Source organism: Pleurodeles waltl, chromosome 4_1 (assembly GCF_031143425.1).
Source record: "Pleurodeles waltl isolate 20211129_DDA chromosome 4_1, aPleWal1.hap1.20221129, whole genome shotgun sequence".
Lineage (NCBI taxonomy): Eukaryota > Metazoa > Chordata > Amphibia > Caudata > Salamandridae > Pleurodeles > Pleurodeles waltl.
The window spans coordinates 589949956-589963297 of record NC_090442.1 but is presented as its reverse complement, the minus strand read 5'-3'; the positions used below and the strand labels follow the sequence as shown (position 1 = coordinate 589963297).

At 43.4% G+C, this 13342-nt stretch overlaps 1 protein-coding gene across 1 annotated transcript in view; it reads right to left on the bottom strand.

The window, feature by feature from the left end:
* PARPBP (PARP1 binding protein) overlaps positions 1–13342 on the bottom strand; it is a 133261-nt gene that overhangs the window by 30141 nt on the left and 89778 nt on the right. The window contains exon 7 of the mRNA XM_069228978.1: positions 3088–3271. Within this exon, the coding sequence (XP_069085079.1) occupies positions 3088–3271 (184 nt within the window). The remainder of the gene's footprint in view (positions 1–3087; positions 3272–13342) is intronic.

Here is a 13342-nt window from a genome sequence, read left to right as displayed (position 1 = left end):
AAGGCACCAGACTACTCCAAGGAGTTTGTTGTGCAGATGCCTCAGAGCACTGTATGAAGCAGTACTCTCACAGCTTAATGAAGAGGGCTTAGATGGACCTGTAGCCTTCATTAGCAGGAGGTTACTTCCCAGGGAAAGTAAGGGGAGTGCAATAGTGTGAAGCTTTTGCTGTGGTCTGGGCACTGAAGAAGCTAAGACCCTACTTGTTAGGGACTCACTTCCGGGTTCAGACCGACCACAGGCCCCTCAGATGGTTAATGCAGATATGGGGTGAGAATCCAAAACTGTTGAGGTGGTCCATTTCCCTACAGGGGATGGACTTTAGGGTGGAACACCACCCTGGCACAGAACACGCCAATGCTGATGGTCTGTCCAGATTCTTCCACCTTAGTGATGATCTCCCATGAGGTTGGGTAGTTGCTCCCAACTTTCAGCTGGTGGGGGTGGGGGAGGTGGGGGTGGCGGGGAAGGGGGTACAGGTGTTAAGACTTGGAATCCTTGGTGTAGTCTCCCCTAACTTTTTGCATCTGTTCCCCAGGTTGCTGATGTGTGCTGGACTCCGTTTTTTATACTCTAGGTACTTTCCCACGTCTATCAAGTGCTAAAGTGCAAGTGCTCCTATGTAAAATGTATGTGTAATTGGCTTTCCTCAACTGGCATATCGGATTTACTAGTAAATCCCTAATACAGTGCGGTAGAGGTGCCCAGGGCCTGTAAATCAAATGCTACTAGTGGGCCTGCTGCAGTGGTTGTGCAAGGCACTCTTAAGGTAGCCCGTAGGTAGCCCCATGGGCAGGGTGCAGTGTATGTTTAAGGTAGGACATATACTAATGTTTTTTATATGTCCTAACAGTGAAATACTGACAAATCCGGTTTTCACTGGGCAGGGCCTATCTCTCTCATAGGTTAACATGGGGGCTGCCTTTAAATATTATTAAAGTGTAGATTTCCTTTGGGAGCAGATAGAAATCTGGAGTTTAGGGTCTCTGATCTCACAATTTGAAAATACATATTTTGGTAAGGGTTGTTTTTAGAATGTGTGTTTGAAAATGCCACTTTTAGAAAGTAGGCATTTTCTTGTTTAAACCATTCTGTGACCCTGCCACTTTGTGGATTCCCCGTCAGGCTCAGTTTGACAGTTGGTCTGTTTGCGAATCTCCTCTAAACAGTGACACAAAGGGCGCTGGGGTGTAGCCTGCATATCCTGATAAGCCATCTGTGCTGGGAGGGAGGAGAGGAGAGGGCACCCAGACCTGAAAGGGGTGTGCCTGCCCTCACACAATGCAGTCTCCAATCCCCTGTTGTGTGTCTGGGGCCTGGCCAAGGCAGGATCCTACAAAAAAAAAGAGACTTTCCTTTGAAATTTGCCTACTTCAAAAAGGGATATAAAGAGTGGACCAAAAACCCCTGAAAATTAGATCACTTTTGGAATCAAGAGAAACCTCTGCCAAGGAGAAGAGCTGAGGAGGAGTGCTGCCCCTGCCTGTGACTGTGCTTTGTTGTGCATTCCTGCTTGAGAAGAATCTCCAAGGGCTTGAACCGAGATTGCCTCCTGTTGTTGAAGTCTCAAGGCCATCAAAGACTGCCCCTGCCAGCACCTGGACTCTCTGCTTAGACTTCTGCCCTGCCAAGTGGTGCCCTATCCAGTCCCTGGGTCCTTGAAAGGTATTTGGCAGACAAGAACTGAAAATCCACGCACAGAAAGCCGTGGGGAGAAATTTTCAACTCACCTTCCACAAGGTGGCTGCTAAACGATGCGCCTCCGGCTTCGTGGTTGAAATCGACACTCCATCTGCATCGCAGCTGGGAGTGCAACGCATCATGGCTGGAGAAATGATGTGCAACACCCGCTTACGGAGGCACGTAACGGCACAAACCCCACGCAGAGCAGTTTTCTGATACTGCACAACCGGATTTTCTGCGCATCGTCCCTGGGCGTCCAACTCAACCCAACTGTGCTGATCAGAGGTGCCCCGTCCGGAAATCTACACATCGCTGTCTTGCAAGGGAGAACAACAATGCATCGCCAACCTGACTGGAGAAGGAAACTATGCACAACCTCACTTGCGAGTAAGGAATCGACGCATCGCTGACTTTTCCAACGCAAGCTCGCCCCTGTGGCTTTATTTTTTTACACTAACCAGGTACTTGGTTTAACGGCATTCTCACTGTTTTCTAAGGATTAAGACTTATTCTTTTCAAAAATTCAGATCTTGGCTTGTATGTTTGATTTTTATCATTTAGGTCTTGCTTGATTTAGATAGAGATTACCTATAATTCTAAACTGTTGAGGTGTCCATTTTGTAGTGTTTTCACTGTATTACTGTACAAATACTTTACACATTGCTTCTGAAGTTAAGCCTGCCTGCACGTGCCAAGCTACCAAGGGGTGAGTGGGTGTTAACTGAGGGTGATTCTCCTTTTCGACGACGATAGTGAGGGTCCTTGCTTGGACGGGAGGTAACCTGATTGCCAACCAAAGACCCCATTTCTAACAAGCACTACACAAAAAGTTAGTGTTCTAATATTACATTTCTTCATTCTGATAACCAACGGCATCCAACACCTTGAACACTTACTTGCTATCTCCATCTACCCCTGACCCCCATGCTACATTTCAAAATCCCACTTCCTTCCTATACCAAAAGCCTTCCAGCATACCCAGATTCAGTTCACGTTCCACTTCCAGCACCCAAGTAACTGGCCGTTCACTCTTGCCATCCCTAAACAAAATATTCTCTGAAACATCACCTTATCCAGACTCTCACACCCCTACCATCCTCAAATGTGCTTGTACTCTACAAGAAGTGCTAAAGGAGATCCCTGGCTCCAGACATCCTGTGCTTTCCCCCACCAGACATGATACCTGGATAAATCTACTCTACTGCTGAGAGCGCGTGGGCGGTCCAATGACTTTGAATGGGTGTCTCTCCTCAAATACTTCTCAGCTACCAGCGCCTCATGCCCCAAATTGTTTATGTCAGTAAGCACACTTACACGATTGCCAGTTGGTGGTCTACAGCATTTCTGCACTTTACAAACTATAAAACCTTAGAAATTAACTACAGAACAAGGTAGAAGCGTTACCCGCGCTGGGCTGATGCCAGTGGTGAGGTCATGGACTGCACTTTGCTGATCATTGATGATGTTTTGAATCCTCAGTTCCAAATCATGCACTACATCCATCGCCGCTCCACAGTATCGATCTCCGCTACTGCGTCCTCTTAGCAAATTCATTTTTATTGTTGATAAAATCCGGCCTACTGCATTTCTGGGAAAAGAGAACATGCAGTCACACTCAATTTGACCTTTGCACAATGTCTTACAAATAGCCAACCCTCTTGTAGTTCCATCAGCCATTGATGAATTCGTGGACACTCGTTGAACCTTTAGCTGCAAAGCGCATGACCCCCCACTTGTCAAAAACTTTGAAAAGGTGCATACTTTCATCCAACTCGCACACGTTTTAAGAAAAACATCCAGAAATGATGGAATAGTGTTTTTAAGGGTGAGCAAGCCATGTGCAAAAGTTAACAGCAATTAAAGCCTTTCATGAGAAGCAAAAACACAAAAATTTGGTTTCCTGAACAAAGGGAGAGATGACCCTTACGACAGACATTCACAACAGAATGAAAATGAGCCGCAGCTGCTGAAGTGGATAGAACACACTACATAATGTATCTTCCATATTGCAAATACGATTTGATTTCTAGGAGTAAAGTTGAGTGGAAAAAGATTAAGGCAGTCAAGTCCAGGATGTGGATACCATTCAAAAATTTGCTGAAATATAAAACAGTCGCTCAATGCCTATTCCAAGAAAAGGAAAGTCGGTCAAAAGTATTTAACAGCACAGTCAGCAAAGCGTGCTGTAGGATTTCCTCAACTGGAAAATGATTCAGTCATTTCATGAAATTATTAGCATATAGTGCGATGTGAAGTCACTGCATGGGTTAAAAGCACGCACGAATAGTATGCTGGAAACAAGCAAGACAAAGTAAACCGCGGTTTCTCGAACATTTTCCGAATTTTTATTAATTTGAAAACATAAATTAGAGAATATGGTATATAAATAGCGCTACGTGTACAACCGGTCCTGGAAGAAAGACTGGTTATGTTGGAGTGCAGCTCGAGAGATATGGAGGATCAAAACTGAAGGAACCATTTGCACGAGCTTCTTTTGACAAAGTCAGCAGTGGTGTTCTAACGACCCTGCACAAAGAAAATGAGCTACTTTTCTGTAATGCACACAAAGCAAACGACCAATTGAAATCTATGAAAGTTTACCATACATCAGTGAAAAAAGGCAAGCATTCAGCAGGAATGTTTTTCATCCCTCGAAAAATATCAGTGAAAGCAAACAAAAAAATACTCTCGATTATTACGCATTAGAGCCCCAGCTTTCTTATTTTCATTACCAGGAGCCCCGTAAAAAAAAATGCCACAGCTCGTCTCGACACAGCCATAAACAAGCCATAAACAAGCCATGGCTTTGGGTGTTAGCCTACTAGCTTTGCCAATGCTTTTTTTTTTTTTTTAAATGTATGTCTTCATTAGAAGAACGATAAAAAATGGCCACAGAAACGTTGAAAGACTGTACCAATGCGTGCATGCACGAGTCATCGTTGAGTAGGTTTGAATGGGATTAAATTCCCTTCAAAATGTTGGTTGCAGTGTCAGGAGAGCTGCCTGGCCCATCAAATGAGAAAATGAATATATGTGGCCTGGTGATTCTTGTTGCACATGGGAAGTTTCAGGGTGATCCGTCAAGTGGGGGCCAAGGAAAAGGGGGCTCAAAAAAAAGTTGCATTTCCCCTGTTAATTCCCACAGGACATGTCAACACATCTACAGCCTGAACCACTAGACAGACTTTCACCAAATGTGGCAGAAACCTAGCTGCCAGTACTCAGATGGTACTTTGTTATTTGGTGTAAATCCGTTCAGTAGTTTAGGAGACATTCAAGGGCAAATACATGTATATCTCTGGCCACGATTAATTGCGAAATTCATGAGTTTTCAGGAATATGCGTGCGAAAGAAGCGTCGTAATTGGCTGACCGCAACCCGACTAGAAAGTTGCGACCGCCATTTTATTTCATGGGACACAGTCCCCGGGGGTGAAAATTGAAAGTGGCATAAGGGGTCAGGGTGAAGGTACCCTTACCCCAGGGGTGTGATATAGATACGTTTTAGGGGCAAATTATAGGTTTAATATAATTTTCAACACTGTGTGCTAATTGTGAAAATTCATGTATTTTCACCAATTTCCACAATTTATTTGAAAAATATTTGTGATTATGGAAAAAATTTAAAGGAATACCACAGACATTCATACACTAATTCATTCACTCATACATGCACTTAGAGGCTCATGCCCTGTGGCCAATTTGCTCTGCTCACGGACAGGGGCACAGGCACAGGGTGCGTGGCACAGGGTTGGGTGGTTACAAGGGCTTGGCTGCAAGGCCCAGCGTGGTCCGTGTGCAGCAGGGGTTGGAATAACATACAGTAATTAAAATAACTTTACGTTAAAAAAAACCCATAGAAATTCACTTAAAAAAAAAAAAAAACACAAAGGTTACAGAGACTTTATAGTTAGGTTCTGAATTTACTCGTACAAAACCACAGAAATTCAGCAGTTATAGGTAGAGTTCTTTCAAGTAACTAACTTGCGCCTTCGCCATGCACAGCTAATTGCTTGACATATGTCACTGATAAGATCTTGTATGGCATCTTTGTTATCACTCCAATGTTTGCAATAACATTATTGATAAGAAAACTGTGCATGGCAAGGTTTTTTTACGAGTAAATTCAGAACCCAACTATACCGTCCCTGTAACCTTTGTTTTTTTCCGTGAATATATATCTTTGTATAAATGGATAACATTACTGTAGTGTTGAGTGTCTGGAAGATGGCACTCTTGCCCATTCTGATAAAGAATTATTGTGGATTTCTTTCTTTAGATCTGCAACTAAAAAAATAAAAAAATGGAAACATCAGCGCCTTCTGCAAAGCTACAAGATGCTGGGGTTCAAGAACTGCACTCTTCTGACATTAGAAGTGAAAGCAAAAAAAAAAAAAAAAAAACCACCACATTATCTAAATTCTCCATTGCCGATTTGTGCAACAAGGTACTCAACACCAGAGATTCAATATGCTTTGCAAGTCAGTAGCACGAGAAACACCACTTTGGAATACCAAATAAATAAAATAGTCAGACAGTAAAGTATGCCTTTCTTCCTCGGGGCTGGCCCAGGGTTTCAGAAGACAGACTCATTGCAGAGCCACCGTCACTGCAAAGCAAGTTGACGTGTTCCTTCTGAATAACCTACAAAAAAAAAAATCCGATTGACCTGGATGTCTTAGTCCTTAACCCCTTCGCTGCCGGGCCTTTTCCCCCTCAGGTGCCAGACCATTTTTTGGCTATTTGGAGCAATTCACGCTTAGGCCATCATAACTTTTTGTCCACATAAGCTACCCATGCCAAATTTGCATCCTTTTTTCCCCTCAACATCCTAAGGATTCCAGAGGTCCCCAAAGTTTGTTGGTTCCCCTGGAGGAGACCAAGAAATTAGTAAAAATACAGCAAAGATTTCGTTTTTTAAAACGAAAAAAAATGGTAAACAAGACTGTAGAAGAATGCTTGTGTTTTTCCCAATTTTTTAACACAATGTTTGCATTTTACTGGGACACACCCAATTTTTACTATTTTTTGTGCTTTCAGCCTCTTTCCAGTTAATGACACAAATGGGTGTGAAACCAGTGCTGGATCCCAGAAAGCTAAACATTTCTGAAAAGTAGACAATTCTGAATTCAGCAAGGGGTCATTTGTATAGATCCTTCAAGGGTTTCCTACAGAAAATAACAGCTAAAATAAAAATTGAGGTGAAAAAAAAAAAAAAAAAAAAAAAAGCAATTTTTCTCCATGTTTCACTCTAACTTTTTCCTGCAATGTCAGATTTTCGAAAGCAATATACTGTTACGTCTGCTGCACCCTTCTGGTTGCACGGATATACAGGGCTTGTAGATTCATTAAGAACTCTAGGTACCCAGAGCTCATAAAGAGCTGCACCTTGCAATGGGTTTTTATTGTATACCGGGTATACAGCAATTCATTTGCTGAAATATAAAGCGTGAAAAATAGGTATCAAGGAAACCTTTGTATTTCCAAAATGGGGACAAGATAAGGTGTTGAGAAGCAGTGGTTATTTGCACACCTCTGAATTTCCGGGGGCCTCATACTAGAAAGTCAATTACAGAGCATTTCTCAAATAGACATTCTTTTTTTTGTTTTTTGTTTACACACACTGTCTTACATTTGGAAGGAAAAAACATACAGAAAGACAAGGGGCAATAACACTTGTTTTGCTATTCTGTGTTCCCCCACGTCTCCCGATAAAAATGGTACCTCACTTGTGTGGGTAGGCCTAATTCCCGCGACAGGAAACTCAACTTGGACACATCAAATTTTTACATTGTAACCTGACGTGTTTTTTGGAAAGTGCCTAGCTGGGGATTTTGGCCTCTAGCACAGCCGGCACCTAAGGAAACCTACCTAACCTGTGCATTTTTCAAAACTAGACACCTAGGGGAACCGAGGATGTGTTAACTTGTGGTGCTCCCACCAGGTTCTGTTACCCAGAATCCTTAGCAAATCTAAAAATTTGGCAAAAAATTAAAAAGAAAGATTTAGGTGCTGCAAAGTTATGGAATCTGAGGGGAGCCACAAACGTCCATCTACTCAGCGTTCCCCCAGGTCTCCCGATAAAAATGGTACCTCACTTATGTGGGTAGGCCTAGTGCCCGTGACAGAAAATGCCCCACAACACGATGTGGCACATCAAAATTATCAAACGACCTGTTTTTTGCGGGGGCAGGGGGGCACCTGCGTTTTTGGTCCTGGGCTCAGCAGCCATCTAAGGAAACCTACCAAACCCAAATATTTCCGAAAACTATACACCCGAGGGATTCCAGGGAGGTGTGCCTTGCGTGGATCCCCCAGAGTTTCTTACTGAGAATCCTCAGCAAACCTCAAATTTAGCTTGAAAAAATAATAATGAATAAAAATAAAAAAAGAATTAATCATCAAATTATTCCCACATTTCTGGGTGGGATCACCACACCGGCACAAAATTTCCTACCACCCAACATTCCCCTCAGTCTCCTGGTAAAAATGATACCTCAGTTGTGTAGGTGGGCCAAGTACCTGTGACAGGGAAGAGCCAAAAACATGTCGAAAATGAGGGGGAACCAAAGTGGGCCCAAAAGAGCAGTTTGAAAAAAAAAAGTTTTTAGGCTGACAAGTGGGGCAGAATTTATCGGTATAAATGCGACAATGCTGGGTGTTAGGAATTTTGTGGATTCCCACAGATTCCGAAGGTTTCATCACAAAAATGTGGGAAAAATGTGAGAAAAATGTGATTTCCAGAAAAGTTGGAGGTTTGCAGGTCATTGTGGGTAAGAAAATGGTGCGGGGTGCATCTGAAGCACACCACCCTGGACTCACCCAGATGTTTCGTTTTCAGATGTGCCTAGGTCTCGCAAATATTTTCTACATGGCAGTATCCCAAAGTCCAAAAAGTGCAGCTCTCACCATTCCAAGTGGGACGATTTTGAGAGTTAGACAAGCTCTCATGGCCCAAATGTAAAACCAAAACCCAAAATAATTAAATGTCCTCAAGTGTTTTAGTGTGCAGGGGGAGAGCTGAAAGACTGTTACCCCCTTCAGTTGGGATGGGAGCATAACTATGCCCTTATTGGTTGGTGGCCACTATATATATATATATATATATATATATATATATATATGTATATATATGTATATGTGTGTGTATGTGTGTGTATGTGTGTGTGTGTATGTGTGTGTGTGTATGTGTGTGTGTTTTTTCGATTCCCTGACATCTAGTAGGTTTTCTTCAGCATCGCCCCACCCCCCCAAAGGGGAATTGCCCCATCTGTCAGGTGGGCAGAACAGCAGAACAACTTGTGTACCCATTTATTTGGGGTGGGGGTATGGCCAGACGCCCCCCCCCCCCCCCACATCTTTTTTTGAAAAAAATCTTCCATGGTCTATGGTGGGCTTTCTGCTCCCCTTGGGGGCAGAAGGGCCTGACAAAAATAGCCCGATCTGCCCCCAAAGGGGAGCGACCCTTGCCTAAGGGATCGCTCCCCTTGCGTGAAATTGGCACCAAAAACAAAAAAATCCCTGATGCCTAGTGATTTGACTAAGAAAAAAAGGCCAATCTGCCACTAAGAGGGGCAGAAATGGCCTAAAATAAAATTGCGACCCAGGGGTGCGACCCTTGCCTAAGGGGTCGCTCCCCTTCTGGAAAAAAAAAAAAACTCCCTGGTGACTAGTGGTTTCTGCCCCCCTTGGAGGCAGATTGGCCAAGGGCCCATTACTGGACAAGGTGGTTACATCCCTGGCACCTGAGCGCCATGGCAGCAGATGTAACCACCTCGTCCAGGGCACCCGATGGGTTAAACGCACTCTTGGAAAGCTCACTACTGACAAAAAAACAAAGCTTACCTACAGCTCACATTTACCGTGGAACCTAATGTGGTGATTGATGCCCCGGCTCCCTCAATTGTGACGCTCAAAAATAGAGAGATGAATAGCAGCAACAAATGCAATGTTTGGCCAGACAAAATGTTTCTCTTGTGCTGACGGACTGGGAGGTAAAGAAAGAACATGTGAATACTATGGCATACACACATTAAGAAACAAGCATTGGCAAAGCCAACCTTCCTAGCACTTAACTAAGTGTGTCTGGATACTTTCACCCATGCTGGTCACTAATGCATCCTTTCATCATCCAAGCAGTCAATCATCCTGGCACGCAAACTATTCACCCACCCATTGTCTCGTTTTTGCATTTACTCACTCACCCATCCACCTCACACACAAAACACTTACTCCTCAAAGAAGAAGCACTTCCAGTTATAAGGAAGACTTAGTGCCTCTACTGCTAGTCTGTGAGCGCTGTCAGTGTGAGACTGCTAGTGTCCGAGGGATGCTGGGAGACAGACTACACTCTGAGGCATCAGAGGTTTGCCTTTACTGTCTTCATGATAGTGTGTGAGGGGTATAGGTGTTAAGAGTGTCATCCTGCTAGTCTGAGGGGTGTGAGAAAACTGTTTGTAGTGGAGATTCCTGCTCTGAGAGGTGTGAAACAGTAGTAGGTAGTACCGTATGCTGCTGTGGGCAGAAAAAAAAAAAAATAGACGTGAATGCCACAATTTAACAGACCAATGGATGGAGAGGTGTGGCTGAAATTCCAGAGAAGTCAGTATCTTATACATATAATTTTACTAAAATCAAAAAGTCTTGAGTAACACCAGACCTAAAAAGAAACCTCGCTATAGCCTTAGAACCAGCCGTAGCGGGCTCTACAGGCCAAGCCGGTAGACCCCGCTACGGCTGGTTTTAAGGGTATTAGAACATTCTGCCATTAGAGGGCAGAATGTTCTCCTAAATAAAACAAAGGCTTCACGGAACCAGAGGGGATTAAAATCCCTTCAGGCTCCTTAAGGCTTTGTTCACAGCTGCTGCTGTGAACAAAGAAGCCTGAATGTTGGCGCTGCGGGCTTTTACCTGCCAACATTCCAATGTTCTAATATGCCTTAGCGACCATTTCGAAAATAGTTTACATCCTTCTGCAGTGGTATCTTTATGTGGTGGCTAGAAACCTTGATCAAAACGTTAATATTGTAAATTATTGTAAAAATATTGGGTGAGTGACAAGCTACATATCACTACAAATAAAAGGCAAAATGTATGCTGACTAGCACTGCAGAAATATATAGTGCTTAGAAGCTACAGAAGTGCCTCACGTGCTACACAAACCAGTTCTCTTCTACTGTATTCTGGGAACTTGTGAAGCGCATGGCTACACAGGATGAGCCTTCCAGAGCTGCTTGTAGTTCAGGCACCTAACTCATCCAGTTAAACAAAAAGCCAAGTATTAAGCAACTTCCTAAAGCTAAGCTTATCTTTCATCTTGCATAGCCTAGTAGGTAGAAAATTAAATAATCTGGAGACAAGGTGAGAGAAAGATCATTCCCACATCTTTCTGCACTATTGTAGTCATTACAAAATAAAAAGTGGGGAATCTCAAGGTTCTGGTTGGATGTAGGCTTTTATCAAGTGCTGTAACAGCAAAGGTCGCTTTTCGTAAAATGCTCGATGAGCAGTGCAAAACACTTAAAATTGATTCCTCTGAGGAGTAGCCAATGCAAGGTGGCAAAGGATCCGGAGAGCGTGTTTCAGTATCCTTAATAAAAGAAGAGCTGCTGCAAATAGAGAGAATTACAATAGTCCAGGCACAAAAGGACTGAGTGCTGGACCATGGTTATCTGTGAAGAACAAGGTAGAAAATCTAAGATTTTTCTGAGCATTTTCTTAATGCCATAAGAGCTAGCTGCAAATTCCCATACCTCTGTAAAATAAGGTTTGCTTGTAGGAGGCTGGCTCAGTTTCTAGTGTACACCTATGGTGTGGCACCATATACGGAGGCCAGGCAAACCTTAGTGATAGTGAATAGGTATGCAGATAGCAAAAGTTCTCTAGGGGTAGCTGAGGCGAGCAGCTAAAGATTATCCAGGAGGAATGCAGAGCACTTGAAATACTACAATAGTCACAGTAATTCACTCACAAGAAAGAACCACACAAGTGTTGCAAAAATAAATGATTCTTTATTACAGAATTACTACTAGCCTAGCATTGGTATATCTCCCTCTGGAGATATCCACACACAATATATACACAAAATAACCAGCAGAAATAGCATAAAATGTACAGGGCCCTATGGAGACGCCAAACTATACACTAAGTAAGTAGAATGCGAAATGGTGAACCCAACCAAAGTGAGTATGGTAGCTAGGAGCGGGGAAAAGATTAAAACATCAGAGGTAAGTGCAGCAAGTGTTCCCAGCAACCTGGTGCAGAGGGGTAACCTACCCGATCGTCCCATAGACTAACATAAGGAAGTAGTGGTTGGAGTTCATGTGTTTCGGGAGCCTTCTCAGCGTACCCTGAGGAAAGCAGCAGACAAGTGGAAGGTTGGATAGTGCCCCCACCTCAGGATACCCAGAAGACAGGAGTACATACACCAGGGACTCGGATGCAGAAGGGAGAAGGGGTCTCTCACTGAAATCAATGGAAGCTTTGGACTTCCCTGAATCGGAACACAAGCAACCCAGCACCTGTTTCACCCAAGTTATTGGATCATCAGCCAGATACAGCTTGGTTCCAGTGACAGTGTGCACAGTTCCCATATCTGGGCATATGCAGCTGATGAACCCATTACAAGGGCAAAACCAGTCCTGGGGTTGTTACAATTGGAGCAGAGTCAAGACTGGTTTGTATATAGCTGGGTCCAAACTGAGGTGGCATAGTGTTCAGAACAACAATGGAGTGGTATGAAGCCATGAGTAATTACCAGTGGCTGAGATTAATTCAAGCATTTCACTTTTTGTATACTTAATTATGTCACCCTATGTGGTACAGATAAGCCTAGACATGGGTGCTGCGCACACTGTTACTAGAACCAAGCTATACCCAGCCCATAACAAGAGCGAAACTGGTCCTGAGTTGCTTATGCTTTGGTTCAGGGAAGACTTGGCTTACCGGTTCGGGATGGACTGTTGCCACTGGAGCATAGTTAGGACTGATTTGCATATAGCTGGGTCCAAACTGAGGTGGCATGGTGTAGGAAGCTGGCTCTGTATATACTATCTCAAAGTGAGCGATAGTGTGCACAAAGTTTTCCTTAGAGGTTGATAGTGGCAAAATTAGATAATACTAATGCTCTATTTTGTAGTAGTGGGGTCGAGCAGTAGGCTTATCGGAGGGTAGTGTTAAGCATTTGTTGTACACACAGACAATAAATGAGAACACACACTCAAAGACTTAACTCCAGGCCATTAGGCTTTTTATATAGAAAAATATTATTTTCTTAATTTATTTTAGAGCCACACGATTCAGAATTCAAGTCAATACATAAATTGTAAGGTACTTGGCATAGGTAAATATGGAACATTGAATTAAAACAATAATTTACACAGTTTAGGCAAAAATGGCAATAAGCTATTTTAAAGGTGGAGACTGCAAAAATCAACAGTTCCTGGGGGAGGTAAGTACGAGTTAGTTAGCAGGTAAGTAAAGCAATTACAAGTTCAGTAACCAGGGCATAGGCAGCCCACCGTTGGGGGTTCAAGTCAACCCCAAACACCCAGCACCAGCAACACAGGGCCGGTCAGGTGCAGAGGTCAAAGTAGGGCCCAAATAACATAGGCGCCTATGGAGACCAGGGGTGCTGCGGTTCCAGTCTGCTAGCAGGTAAG